This window comes from Chroicocephalus ridibundus, chromosome 1, assembly GCF_963924245.1.
Source record: "Chroicocephalus ridibundus chromosome 1, bChrRid1.1, whole genome shotgun sequence".
Lineage (NCBI taxonomy): Eukaryota > Metazoa > Chordata > Aves > Charadriiformes > Laridae > Chroicocephalus > Chroicocephalus ridibundus.
The window spans coordinates 25407857-25421471 of NC_086284.1; the positions used below are offsets into that span (position 1 = coordinate 25407857).

The 13615-nt window shown below is 43.7% G+C and overlaps 1 protein-coding gene across 7 annotated transcripts in view; it reads right to left on the reverse strand.

Annotated features, from left to right (window-relative positions):
• Positions 1-13615, reverse strand: part of LNX2 (ligand of numb-protein X 2) — a 61626-nt gene that overhangs the window by 25016 nt on the left and 22995 nt on the right. For 6 of the 7 annotated variants that reach the window (XM_063331789.1, XM_063331795.1, XM_063331804.1 and 3 more), the window contains one exon: positions 2817-3344. In XM_063331789.1, the coding sequence (XP_063187859.1) occupies positions 2817-3217 (401 nt within the window). In that variant the 5' untranslated portion in view covers positions 3218-3344. Of the gene's footprint in view, positions 1-296; positions 346-2816; positions 3345-13615 lie in introns of those variants that run through there. The other variant, XM_063331842.1, reaches the window with a different exon arrangement.

Consider the following 13615-nt stretch of genomic DNA (forward strand, 5'->3'; position numbering starts at 1 on the left):
GCACTTTGCCTTTTATTAAAATCAAATCAGTTTAATATTAGGATTATACATTGAACAAACAGTTAGGCTTCCTCACCACCCTCAAGTCATCATATAGATCAGAAATTACTTGCCTGGAGGAAATAAGCGAGAGCCTAGGCTAACATGGACACCATGCGCAGAAATAAAAAAAGGAAAAAACCTACAGAGAAAGGCTCCTCATTAGTCCCCGCACTTCCCTGAGATGGACACGGCACATGGGTACATCCATGCTGTGGGCACAATGAACAACAAAACCCAGGCAACGCCAGGCTCACCACAGTCCGTAGGGTTGCTGCATGTCCTGCATGCCCAAGGTCCTCCCAGGCTCTGAATCCCCGGAAGCCGTCAGGATATGAGGAAGAAGGAAGAGGGCACGCTGTAAATACGCACGTGAACAAGCTGTTCCCAAGGCAGATGGTGGCTGCTCTCCTCCCCTTCTCTGCAGAGCACTTGCCTACACGCACACCCACACCACACCTGCCTGCCAAGCAACCTCGTCCACAACATCACCCTTCACCCAAAGATGGTCTTCAAGAGTCCCTAAATGGACAAAGACCAAGACTTGGAAAGAAGTTCATTGGGTAAATCCACGCACCTCTCAAATAAACCTTTCCATCCAGGTGGCCACCGCTGTCACTGGACTGGACCGAGGGCAGGGGGAGGAGGCACACAGTTAATACCACCCTCCTTTTGGGGAGGGCAACAGGAAAGGAAATCCCTCCGTGTCCTGCCACAGCCACTGCTATCCCTCCATCTGGGCCCGGGGCTTTCAATCCCAATGTGGAGGGCTCTTTGCCCAAAGAGCTGGCACAGATAAGACTACTGAACCATGAAACGCCCTCATTAAATGGACAACTGCTCAAGTTGACGCAGGAAAGACAGAAAGACAAACACAGACAGAAAGACAGAGTATCAAACTGAAAGAAAGCAAAGCAGGTAAGAACAAAGCCCATGATGAAGTCATGCAAATGGAAGGATCTCATCTCAGCCTGTGACCAAGGAGACCAGAAGAGTTCGGACTTGTACCATCCGTTTTTGTGAAGAGTCGCCAGACCATATGCTTGTTTTTACGAATGCTGACGACAAAAATGCTCACATATTGAATTGTATCTCCCTAGTGCCTTTTGTCTATGTACAGTGGGTATGCACAACGCTTATTCTTCTGGCTTTGATGCTTTTTTGCAGGGACAGTTACATACTCTTCTGAAACCTCTCTCTGTAAAATGAACATAGGTTTTCAAACAGAATTGAGTTGTACACAGGGAATATTTTCTGGTAGCAGATACAATTTACCTGAACTGGATCCTTTGAAGTCAGATGCATTTCCTTTGAACACATAATTTCCTTCTCTATGTAATTCCTCACTATACTCCTCTTATAATTTCATAAATCTCTAAACAGTGTAAAGTTAGTTGGTATAGATATGCATAATACTTTTTTTAGCTCTGACTCATTAATTCCACCGTATTTTAGCTTTAACATAAATGGTATGTCCATGTTTTTGTTCATGACTCATGCAATGAAATAGCTAATGGTTAAAAAAAACTTTATTTGTTTATTTACTGAAAATACTAACCAACCTATAGAGGAAACAAAGTCAGTCAAACGTACCCCTCAAAATAAGTCTAACATTTTCCCATTAGAAAAATGACATTGCCTTACAGAGAAGAATGAAATATCTTCACGTAGCAGGGTACTGCACACACGGTACAGAGGTAATTCCTTTGCTGGAAGAGCAAAGTGCACTAGTCTGCACAATATGAAGTATCATTCTATCCGAATTTGACAATCATAGAATCAGAGCACACCAGGTTGGAAGGTACCACAAGGATCATCTGGTTCAACCTTATAATAATCTTATTTCTCTCTTTCTATCATGGCCTCCTTTCAATATTTAAATATTTAGGGTAGGACAGCATAAAGCAGAACTACTATAAAATTATTAACAGTTTAAAATAAGGTCCTAAACATTTAGATGCAGGTAATGCGATGTGTATCTCTGACACAAAACCACTCATGAAAGCTGCACCACAGCTTCCCACAGGTGTGAAGTGATGAGTTTCTACCAAATTAACAGGGTGTTGGAAGTGTTCTATAAGCAATCAAAACAAACCAACAAAAAATCCTAGAAACTACATCATGCACGACATACCATCAACCTGTTCAGTAAACAGATTTATTTTTTTAAAACAGAGAAAAATAGGTCTTGCAGGAGTCTTGAGACCCTGTCCATCTGCTTACCTCAAAGCAAAATCAGTTCTGCCGCAACTGTTCCTGATAAAGGTTGGTTTAACATGTTCATAAATACTTCTCAAAGTGGGGAATATACAATCACCACCCAAGCAATCTATGCCAGTGCCGGACCATTATAAAGCCTTTTTTCCCCTAAAATCTGAACTAAACCTCCTTTGTTCCTATTGCACTATTTCCTTCCTCTTTGCAGACAGAGTTTTCACATCTCTTTTTCCCCTCCTTCAGCCTTTTTTTCCCTACCATAAACAAACCCCATTTTCTTTAACTTTTCTGCTAAATCATGTTTTTGAGAACTCTAATGAATCATGTCATTCTCCCCATGACTCTCTACAAGCGTTCTTCACTATTTCTGGTGTGATGTCCAAAACGGGACACAGTGCTCCAGTTGCGCACAGTTACAGACTGACTATTTCCTACTGTCTTCTACTGTGAATTTAAAAACCACCACCAACCCCCTCCCCAGCTCCTACCCCAAGTTTCTACACAAACTGGCCCACCAAGTGTGTAAGGAACATGCAACGCAAGCATCTAACACCACTCACCTGTTTTTGAGATGTGCCGCCAGGTCACATCGCTGCATGACTTCCTGACACACAGAAGAGAAGGGGCACAAAACGAACAGCTTGTCTAACAGTTTATGAACAAGAATGCTGGATTTTTTGCAGAGTTTAAAATGCAGTCTTTTTCGATCCAGCGGGCAGAAATCCTTCTCCTGCAGAAAGTTCCTTAGGCACTTGTAGCAGAAAGTGTGTCCACAGGGAGTGTCCAACGGCTGCAACAAGGGCTGAAGGCAAATGTGGCAGACCAAATCGTCGTCCACTTCATTCTGGTAGTTGTAGAGGTGGTTCTCCCTTGTCCAGTGCTGCTGGCCACACTCGAAGCACAGAGGGTTCAAGGAGGCATTCTGCTCCACCGAAGCCATGTCGTCACCGGTAGTCCCCATTGTACAGCTAAGAAGGCTGACAGATCTTCCTCCTCCTCCCCCTCATAGGATGGGGTTACTCACGGAAAGCTTGGAGGAAAGCAACTTCTTCCAGGGTGACTTACGCCCTTCAGTCAAGTGTCATTTTCTGCAACAAATAAAGAAATAAAAATTACTCATTTTGCAAGAATTATGAAAGTTCTGGTCAGAACTTTTGACGTCTTCTGGGTTTACCAAAACACAACCACTAGCCAGATTAAGAGAATATTCCTGTTTTCTGTAAATTTGTCATAGAAGACAGCAACAAAAAAAAAAAAAATCTGTACGTACGATTCCTTTTACAACACAAACATTTTAAGGCTTCATAACAGCTGCTGCACTGCACAGTTTTCCCCTGCAAGATGACCAGTTTGTGACAGCAAGGACACCGCATTATGCAATGTCACACAAGAAGCATGCAATTAGCGTCTAGCACAAAAACACCCTACTGTGGAACAATGGTTATATGACCAAGTAATTAAATGCATTCTTTAGTACGAGATTATGATTTTAATCTGGTCCTACTCTCTTTTTTGGATTTTGACTATTAATGTAGAATATTACACATTACAGGTCTAAATACATTGCATTAAAAATAACAGCAACAAACCGCTTACCCTGTTTCTTTCCATTAGTAATATTGCATATATGTCACCGCTTACCTTCAGGTTTTCTCTGTGGGTTGCTACACGATAAGAAGGACTGATTCTATTCAATATGCCACATTTGATTTAGTACAGGGGCTAGTAATAAAAATATGGAATAAACTAATCATACAAAGCCATTGGTTCCAAACAACTAACCTGTTTTGCTTTTTATCTAAAAAAATTACAGCACACTCAATGTGACGATAGTCATGTCAGTCAAAGGACTGTAAGTCTGTCACTGTGGGATTTATTTTCTAAACTTTGTATGTTATTAAACTTTGCCTCTCTTAAAATAGCTGCCTGGTCAGGAAACTGTGCAGCCATCAGTCTGCAATTCCAAACACTAAATCCTTACCCCTCCCAACCTTATGTACCCTTCTCTCTCTTACAAAATCACATTGCTTGACACTCGTAATGGGATGATTTAGAAAATAAAACAAATTTTCTCGCATTCTTAAATGAGACCTCCTCATTCATTAGTTTTGGTAAATGTTCTCATCAGTGGGGGGAAAAAAAAGATCAAATTTGAGCAACGCTTACTTTGTACCTAAATTCTTTACCGCAATTCAGCAAGCAACACTCATGACAGACACTTGCTGTATTCTAGCAGAGTAGCAGCAAGCATACGGAGAAATAAAAACTGCTAGTCTAGGTACAAGCCCATCTTCTTTATTTTTAGCTGCGGAAATGTAGTCATAAATATATTCTGAAATTCATGTGGAACACACGCATTTCACCATGTCTTTCTTTTTAAAAGGATCCCTGTTTTGGTTTTTGCCCCTTAACCCCACACAGCCAAGCACAAGACTTAGAGCACATTTTACAAGGATTATTATATCCTTTGACGCAAAAAGGATTAAATAGTAATTTGTAATCCAGGCTTCTATTCTGCCGTGGAAATTGATGCTCATCATTGCCCTGCCTTGTAGTAGATAATGTGCACCTTCTGGAAAGGATTTCACGAGGGAAGAGCACAGCCGTTCTTTGTTACTGGAGACTAAGAATGCGAAATGAGACCCCAAAAGAGATTACTCAAAAAACAGTCTTAAATGTATTATGTAAGACTTGAAAGATTGGAAAGCAGATAAGGAGAGCCGCACACGGGGCCCTCGTGCTCCGAGCGCAGCTCTCTCGCTCTGCCTTCATGCTACTGGATTAATGCAGAGGGGATGAGACTCCTCTAATGGCTGTCCTTTATGTAACGCAAAATAAATCAGATAAACGTTCTAGAAAAACACTGCATTGATTTGCGACTTTACCAAATTATTTTGCTCCGTAGGGCACTAGGAGAGGAATACACGGCACGTGTTGTATTGCACTTGTGCGTACCTGCAACACCTGCAGGCAGGGCAGGGGAATGGGACATGCAGAACGGGCAGAGAAAGTCATTTTAAGAGCGTGTAGCCCAACTGCTAGACCTGCTCCTGTTCCCAGTAACCCAGGTCCCCAGGAAGGAGCAAGTCCCACATCAGCACGGTTATGGAAACACCCAGGGACCATTCTGTGCACTGCAGTTATGGAGCTCCGGTTATGGACCCCTGACAGTGAGCATCCCAAATTCACCTGCTTGAAGGCTTCTAGCCATTTCTGTGCTTTGAAGTCTACGCGACGCATGGCTGTCTGCTACAGGGCACCAGGCAGTGTCATACAGCAAATATACCTGTGAGATACTTTGGCCATATACTTGCTATGGCCAAAGATACATGCACCCCTCTTTTGGAAGGTTGTAATTAAATCCTTTTGTGTGTTAAAAACTTTTTAAAATAGCTTACTATAAAATTTGATTGAAAAGTAAAATAAGAAAAGTTACTGAGAGACAAGACTTTCACTGTCATGTTTTAAATTACCATGACAAGCCTTCTTTCTTAGGAAAGGTATATCCAGAGACAAGCTCTATTTACTGAAACCACAAGAGTTTGTCCTCAGTGACCTCCCTATTGCACACCACTGAAGGAGGTGAGCAGACAGACCTGTTCCAAAGACTGCCCCATCCCAGTGTCTTAACGCTGCTGGTGCCCTTGCCTATGCTTTGCTGCGGTGGTGACACTTTCAGGCCAGGGGCAGGCTGTTTCTGCTGGCGGCTGACATTGCCTCTAGCCGCTGCCAGTGCCCTGTTAGCTTAAACAATCGATAAAACCCATATAAACTAACCCCACCACCTTTTCTGCAGCTGATGTGACCACCCTTCCGCAACTCTCTGCCAGCAGAGCTGTGGGAGATATAGATAGTGGATTAAAACATTATGTTTAAAAAAAAAAAAAAAAAAACAAACCACAAAACCAAACCCAAAACTCAAAAAAAACCCATCGAGATTTCATAGGATTATAGTATGCTTTAGATTGGAAGGGACCTTAAAGACCATCTAGTTCCCACACCCCTGCCATGGGCAGGGACACCTCCCACTAGACCAGGCTGCTCAAAGCCCCATCCAGCCTGGCCTTGAACACTTCCAGGGATGGGGCATCCACAGCTTCTCTGGGCAACCTGTTCCAGTGCCTCACCACCCTCACAGGAAAGAATTTCTTCCTAATAGCTAATCTAAATCTACCCTGCTCCAGTTTGAAGCCATAACCCCTCGTCCTATCACTAAATGCCCTTGCAAAAAGTCCCTCCTCACCCTTCCTGTAGGTCCCCTTTAGGTACTGGAAAGCTGCTATAAGGTCTCCCTGGAGCCTTCTCTTCTCCAGGCTGAACAGCCCCTACTCTCTCAGCCTGTCCTCACAGCAGAGGTTCTCCAGCCCTCTCATCGTCTTTACGGCCCTCCTCTGGACCTGCTCCAAGAGGTCCATGTCCTTCTTGTGCTGAGGACTCCAGAGCTGGCTGCAGTACTACAGATGGGGTCTCACCAGAGCGGAGCAGACAGGGAGAATCACCTCCCTTGACGTGATTTGCTTCCTTCACTGCCGTGCTGCATTCGGGGCAAGCCTGTTCCATGACTGAGGAATCAGTCACCAGGATTTGTATTGATTATGTACCACAGCTGCCTGATTACCAATTGCAAGACTTTTTACAGGCTATTCCCAGGGCAAAATATCAACCGATTTACAAAGTCCACAAACACAGTATTTGTGGTCTGAGTCACAACTGCGATGGCAGGCAGGGTCTCAACTTCACTGATGTAAAGCACTGCACCCGTGAAATCCACAATACCAGAGCACTGCCATTTATAATACCTGATATTATAGATACCCTGTATCTCCTATCACTGCAGATCACCAGCTCCACAGGACGGTATCAGCTCAGGAAAGCTGCAAACACGAAAACCAGTCAAAATTATAAAAAATATAAAGAGGGTAGAAGAGCCAGCCAGGCCTGTTATTCAAGTCATATAATTCCCTAGGAAATAATTCTCCCGGGACTTCATTACAACAGCCGAACAGTGCAGGTGGTGCCCTGCTTTCAGTTTTAAATCACAATCCACTTGGGAACTGGGCAAGACTGGCCATCCAACTGTGCAAACTTTTATTTTTATTTTAATTTTTTAAGTGGAGTGTGCATGAGAGCGATTTTAGACTGAAAAGGACAGCCTTATCCTTAGGCCTCCTCTAGTTCTGACTTATTGATTCAACTAACATTCTTTGGAGAAGCTTTACACATTTTTACAAAAGCATAAGATGTCAGGCTTTATACCTACATCAGATTTCATGATGTTTATTCCTTCTGTCTGAATGGGCACTATAAAAAAAAAAAACAAACCAAAAAACAAACCACAAGCAAACTGGAATTGTAGCAGTAACTTAGCCCTTTTACTATGGTTGTCTTTTTTTTACAGAAGTCACAAACGATTAATGCTAGTTTCAGTTCGAAGTTAATGGAAGTATGTATTTTGCCATGAATGCTCTCAGAGATTTAAGTAATCTATTTCTAAATTCTCTTATTAAAATCCTGGCGATTTAGAGCCCATTAACTGACTGTTCAAATTTTCACAAAAAAATCTGACTATACCCCAGAAGCAAATAACTAAGGAAAATATCTGTCTTAGCAACCAATCTCTCTAAAAATTATCTTTAATATACCACAATTTCCTATTTTGTTTACTAACGTATGCCATTTCCTCAACCAGAAGCAAAGGCCTTTGGTGAGTGATGCCCCGGTTCCTCTGCTGGACCCCAGTGTTCCCTGTATGCCAAAACCGCTGGGATGCGGATCTCCCAGTTCTGTGGCTAACAACGCTCCATGCTAGAATGGACATCTTCTCACTGAGATGTATCTAACCACTGAATTAATGCCTAATTTATACTGCGCGCTTTAAACGAACTGCAGGTGAGAAAATGCCCACCGGTATTTCCTGTGGGTTCGATGCCACCGGCTGCTGGCAGCTTCTTCTTATCCCATGAGGCTCAAAATTTTGCTGCCTGTTGCCAGCACAAGGATGCCTCAGCATATCCCTTTCTTATCCCTGGGGAAGGGAAGGGTATGGAAGGGAATAACAGCTATGGCGAAGGCTTCGGATGACCCTGAAGGCAGGCAGCCCTTTTTGGTCATATCTGTACTTGGCAAGGCAACACAACTGCTCTTACATATTGATCGATAACTCTGAACAACAGTGCAGCCATCACTCTGGCTTCATCTAAAAATGTCACAGGATTTCTGAAGTTGCTCTCCATGGCACCTGAGCACCCCAAATGGCTCGGAAGGATCTCAAGATGTCTAAATTCCCTGCCTTGTTCAAACACCAGGGCTCTGAACAGCATCTCTTAGCAGCCAGGAGTGGATCAACACAAGCCCCAGGAGAAAGAAACTAGTGTGGTTACATCCTTTGCTTACAAAAACACACCATAACCGATTAAAAATGAGTTCTTAGTTCCCAGTCCAGTATCCTTCACAGGAATTACAGCGTCAGGCTGATGACTCATAACTGTTTTCAAAGCAGACCCTCGCTCGAGTGGAAGAATAAAAGATAGCAGAAACTGTAATAAAAAACATGATGAGAATAAATAGGTGGCACACAGCACTAGAGGGGAAAAGTGTTATTCCACATCTTCCAATAAGCGTGACCTAGCTCATTAGATACAATCTCTGCTTTAATATTAAGGCCATACAGCAAACAAGTGAAGCAGAACTAGCAACTGGTATTGACTTTACAATATCCATGTTAATTATACCGATATCTGAGGGCTGCACTGTCTTCAAATACCAAACCCCAATTCGATTGTAGTCCAAGTTTATGAGACAGTAATCCTGTTAGACTCTTCCTCTTTTGAAAATGCAAACAACTGAAAGTGTTGTCAAAAGATGTCATCTGGCAGTTCAAAGTCAGGAAAAAACCTACAAGAGATGCGCAGAGCACAGCAATTAGACTGGGACAGATTTCTGCTAATGCTGCAGCCACACTGTCACTGCAATTATCCAATACACCTATTTTTTTTACCAACGAGCAACCCCTTGCCACATTTTTTTAAGTTGTTCAGCACAACGAATGGAATTTTTATAATTCAAACTAAATAAAATCGTGCCTGAGTGGTGACTTTGTTCCACTGAACCCCAACCAGGAAAGGTTGGGCTCGCAGTAAAACCATCTCTCCACTGATTATTTCTTCGCTGCTGTGTTTGGGTTTTTCGCTCCATCAAAGCAATGCCCACACAGCCAAGGTGTCAGCCCTGCACCAGATGTTGACATGGCATCATCGCTGCAAAGGCAACAGGTCCCAGGCGATGCTTTTCCTTCCCCACCTCAGGGGACACCATCCTAAAAAAGATGTGCACGCGTGCTCCCCTCTCTGGGTATTCCTGGATATTTTTCTGGGTTGCGAAACAAAACCCTGTTTAAATCTGGCAAAAAAGCAGTGTTAGGGAAAATTAGTAGGACCGTTAAGTTGTGTTTGGTATTTGTGGAGTGCTGCGTTTCCATGGCAACGGGGGGCTAGGGCTTTAATTACCTCCGCGCCGTTAAGGGCCCCCGCAGTAGAGCGTCGTGGCGGGAGATGCTGCCAGGTGGGGGAACGGGGAGGAGAAATGCCTGCCCTCTCTGCGGCGTGGAGGTGCAGGGGGTCCAAGCAACCACCACAGCAGGGAAGGAAAACATTTAAAGAGCGGGGAAACAGAGGGAAAGCACAAGACCATCCCACCACAGGAGTGAAGATGGACGACAGCCACCTCCCCAAACCAGCACCTCAAACCCAGGGATGCTCGACACCAGGGGATGAGTGGAGGAAAGAGATGGACGCGGTGCCCGGAGATTAAACAAGCGGCCAGAAGGTTTTGCTCAAACACGCGAAGGTCATCCTGCAGCCATTTTCTAAAGCACAAACGGAATAGCTTCTATTTTGGGACCAGGAGATTAAAATAGCTTTACTTTAGTCAAATTGGGTCTTGAATAAGACAAGGAAGATGAGGATTTTGGCCCTATGGAGGTGTCTGCAACGAAATACCCATTCTTTACAGCAAATGCTGAGCTACATCAGATAAATCATCTCAGAATAGAAGAAAAGGAGACAAGAGTATGAATCTTTAACAACGACACATCTACAGATGAAACTTTGCATATTCCTACTGCACAAGAGGAACACTGCAAAAGGAAGAGGTAAAATGCACGAGCCAAGCTAAACAAGAGCTGCCCAGGTTTGGATGGCTGAGCCGTCCTCCTGGCCTCCAGGGAGCCTGAACACGCCTGGAGGAGAAAAGGACTTGAACTTGCACCTCCTCCTCCACAGGCACGGCAGCCACAGCTGCCCACCTTACCTGAAGTCTCACTCACAAGTGTTTGCCCTTCTCTGTCATCCTGTTTCACAAGAGAGAGGGTGTCCGCCTTTACAATCTGCGAGAAGATCTATTTTCTGTGGGTACATTCAATTTTCTACTGAGCGGAAAGAGAAGAGCCTGTTTCTGGGGGCTAACCCTGCTCCGTTTCAGAAGCCACCCCACTGCAAGAACCCTCAAGTGTGGGACAAGCGCTTGTGGGCTTGAGATGCTCCCAGTTCTCCCAACAATGGAGCAGGTTCGCAGCTTTTAAGCCCAAATGTATAAAAAAAAAGCTTCACAAAACCTCCTTCAAGCTCCTAAAACCCTTTGGGGATTTTGCAGCAGCAAAAAAAAATAAATAAAAAGAAGCAAAGGGAAATGAAAGTGAAAACAACCCCCACTTACCTGCTGGTAGAGTCAAAACTAGATTTCCTTCCTAGAGCAAAGAGCATAACAAAAGCAGTATCTCATTACCGCTGCTCTAACAGGTGGGCTTTTATATCCAGTGTGAGCAAAAAAAGTACCTCGACAGTCAAAAATCCACCGCAAAGAGACTATTAGCGGGGCTTTCTTCTCACTGATGGAGCAGAGGAAAAAGGCAAGAAAGAGTAAAACATTTGCTTCTCCGCCATGGTTATTTTCCGCAGCGCAATCTGTCCACCAGCCCTTGCCATATGTGCCACCCTTTCTGTTTGGAGAGATGAAGGCAGCAGAAAGCTGTCCATCAAGATGCTAAACCTTCTGGAAAGCCCTCCCCTGCGCACTTTGCCCTGAAACGGGGACTTTTGTGGATGAACAGAAAACACTTAACTAGATTAAACGTAGCTGGTTCCTGGATATGCACAGAGACAATTTGATTTGATTAATTCAAGTTTTAAAGAGCTGGAGCGATTCAAAGAAAATAAAGAAGGAAGCAGTGAGCTATGTTCCCTTTTTCTGCTCTTTTGTATAACCAGCCCCCATCCCTACGGGTGTGCATGGAGAAAATTCAGGGAGACAACACTTGGATTAATCACAAAATGGCTTTGATGACAGAGAGAAGCTGGGGGTGGAAAGAAGCATAAAAGAACTTTCTGGGTAGTTCAATTGCAGAACTAACTATTTTCAGGGAAAACCACCAGCCCCATGTCTTCCTTCGGGCGTATGCCACCTTGCATTAACGTGTTACAGCTGGTTTCCCCCATCAACTACAACCCGAGTGACGGTGGAAAGCTATTTTGAAAGGTAAACCATGCTGTTACTAAGCAGTTTTTTAACTCAGCCACATCATGAAAAAAAAATGAAGCTACCCCCTACTAAGCTAACAAAAAAAAGAACAATCTCTCTCAAAACAAGGATTTCTAAGACCTGTGTGCGATGGAGCCAAGATGACAGGCTTTAGAGACGACTCAGATAAATGATAAGCCACGTGCTGTCCTTCCTCTCCTCTGCAGGAGCGAGCACCCATCAGCTGCGAGGAACCCATGACAACCTACGCCCAGAGGAAGAAACCTGAAAGTACAGGAGAAAGAGTGCAGGGGATGGTCTAGACAGAAGGTTTGCAGCTTCAGCCTCTAGCCTCAACCTGCCAACCAGCAGCCCAGCAGCTCAGAAGCATCACTTGGAGAGCTACGGCAATCCCCTAAACCGGTCTGCCCAGCCTAGAGACTGCTTATTTTCTCACTAATGAATGAAAACAAATATCACCACATCAGGACTCTCCAAAAAAAAAAAAAAAAAAAAAAAAAAAAAAGAAGAAGAAAATAAAAGCCTTCTCAAGCCCATAGTCAAAAGAGTGTTTAACTCGGGCTACCTACATGCAGGCCAAATTAGCCAGGAGACATGACCTGCTCGCGAGTAGAGGGTACCACACACAGAGTGATGGGTTCACCTGCAAAACCACCCCACTTGGTCTGCAGCCCAGTGCGACCAGGGAACTGGGAAGGCTGTGCTGGCTCCAGACACCCCTTGGCAAGAAGGTAACTGGTCCCAAAAGCACTGCCATGCCTGAGTCTGGGAATGACGTTAGGATGCCATCCGCTAGCTGACACTCGAATTAACTCCACAATAAAGGCAAGTTCTTTGATTCCTAACACTTCAGGGTGATGGCTGCGCCTCTCCCTGTTAACTCTGCTGAAGACATTTCGCTTTGCTGCTCTACATAACTTACTTTCCACCTAATTTCCAGGGAGCACTTTCCTTCTGATCCGTGTAAAACGGTTATTTTCAGAGCCAGCTGCCTGACCCAGCATTGAGCACACAGGAAAGGCAGAGCGCAACCTGTCCTCATGCTCTTTTGTGTTTATACAAAATGCCTCCATATTATTTTGTAGGATGCTTGTAGGAAAATAAAAACTTTACATTGAGATCTTCTGCTTACACTGTCACTATGTACCTGTACCATACCTCAGAGAGATGTACTCTGTGCACAAATACTGAAAATAAATGGCTCCACACACCATCAGAATTTACATAACAAGAACATGTTAGATCTAGAAGCTGTAGTCTTAAATATACAAATATTATCTTAAATAAAAAAAAATTTAAATATTTTGTATGTAAAGAGGTCTTTACATACACAGTAGACTAGTACTTGATCTGGGGCCCCCAGACAGGATTCAGAGAGGGAAGTGGACGTTGAGTTGACTATGTAAAGTCAAGTCTGGTTATACGGATTTGACAGAGACAAAGAACATGGAAGCAAAGACGGCACTGTGTTTTAGTACAGCTGTAGGAATCATGTATTCTCCGCTTCAGCCCTTGTAATTCCACAGCCACCAAGAAAGAGTGGAGACAACATCCGTTGAAGAAAAAAACCCAACAACCAACAAAAAACACCCCCGAAATTTTTCCTAAAACATTTCTCTGTCCCCCTAACCATGCTTGCCAGCTGGTTATTTCAATTACTTTCCCTATTAATTAGCTTGGCTGACTGCATGTTAAATCTACACATACATACGTATATTTGAAAAATAGAATTTCAGCACCTATTAGATAGGGAGGCCTTTACAGTGCAGTTACTGATCTGCTCGAGGTGCAAAGTTTGGCTTCTGCAGTGTCCCCCCTTGAATCC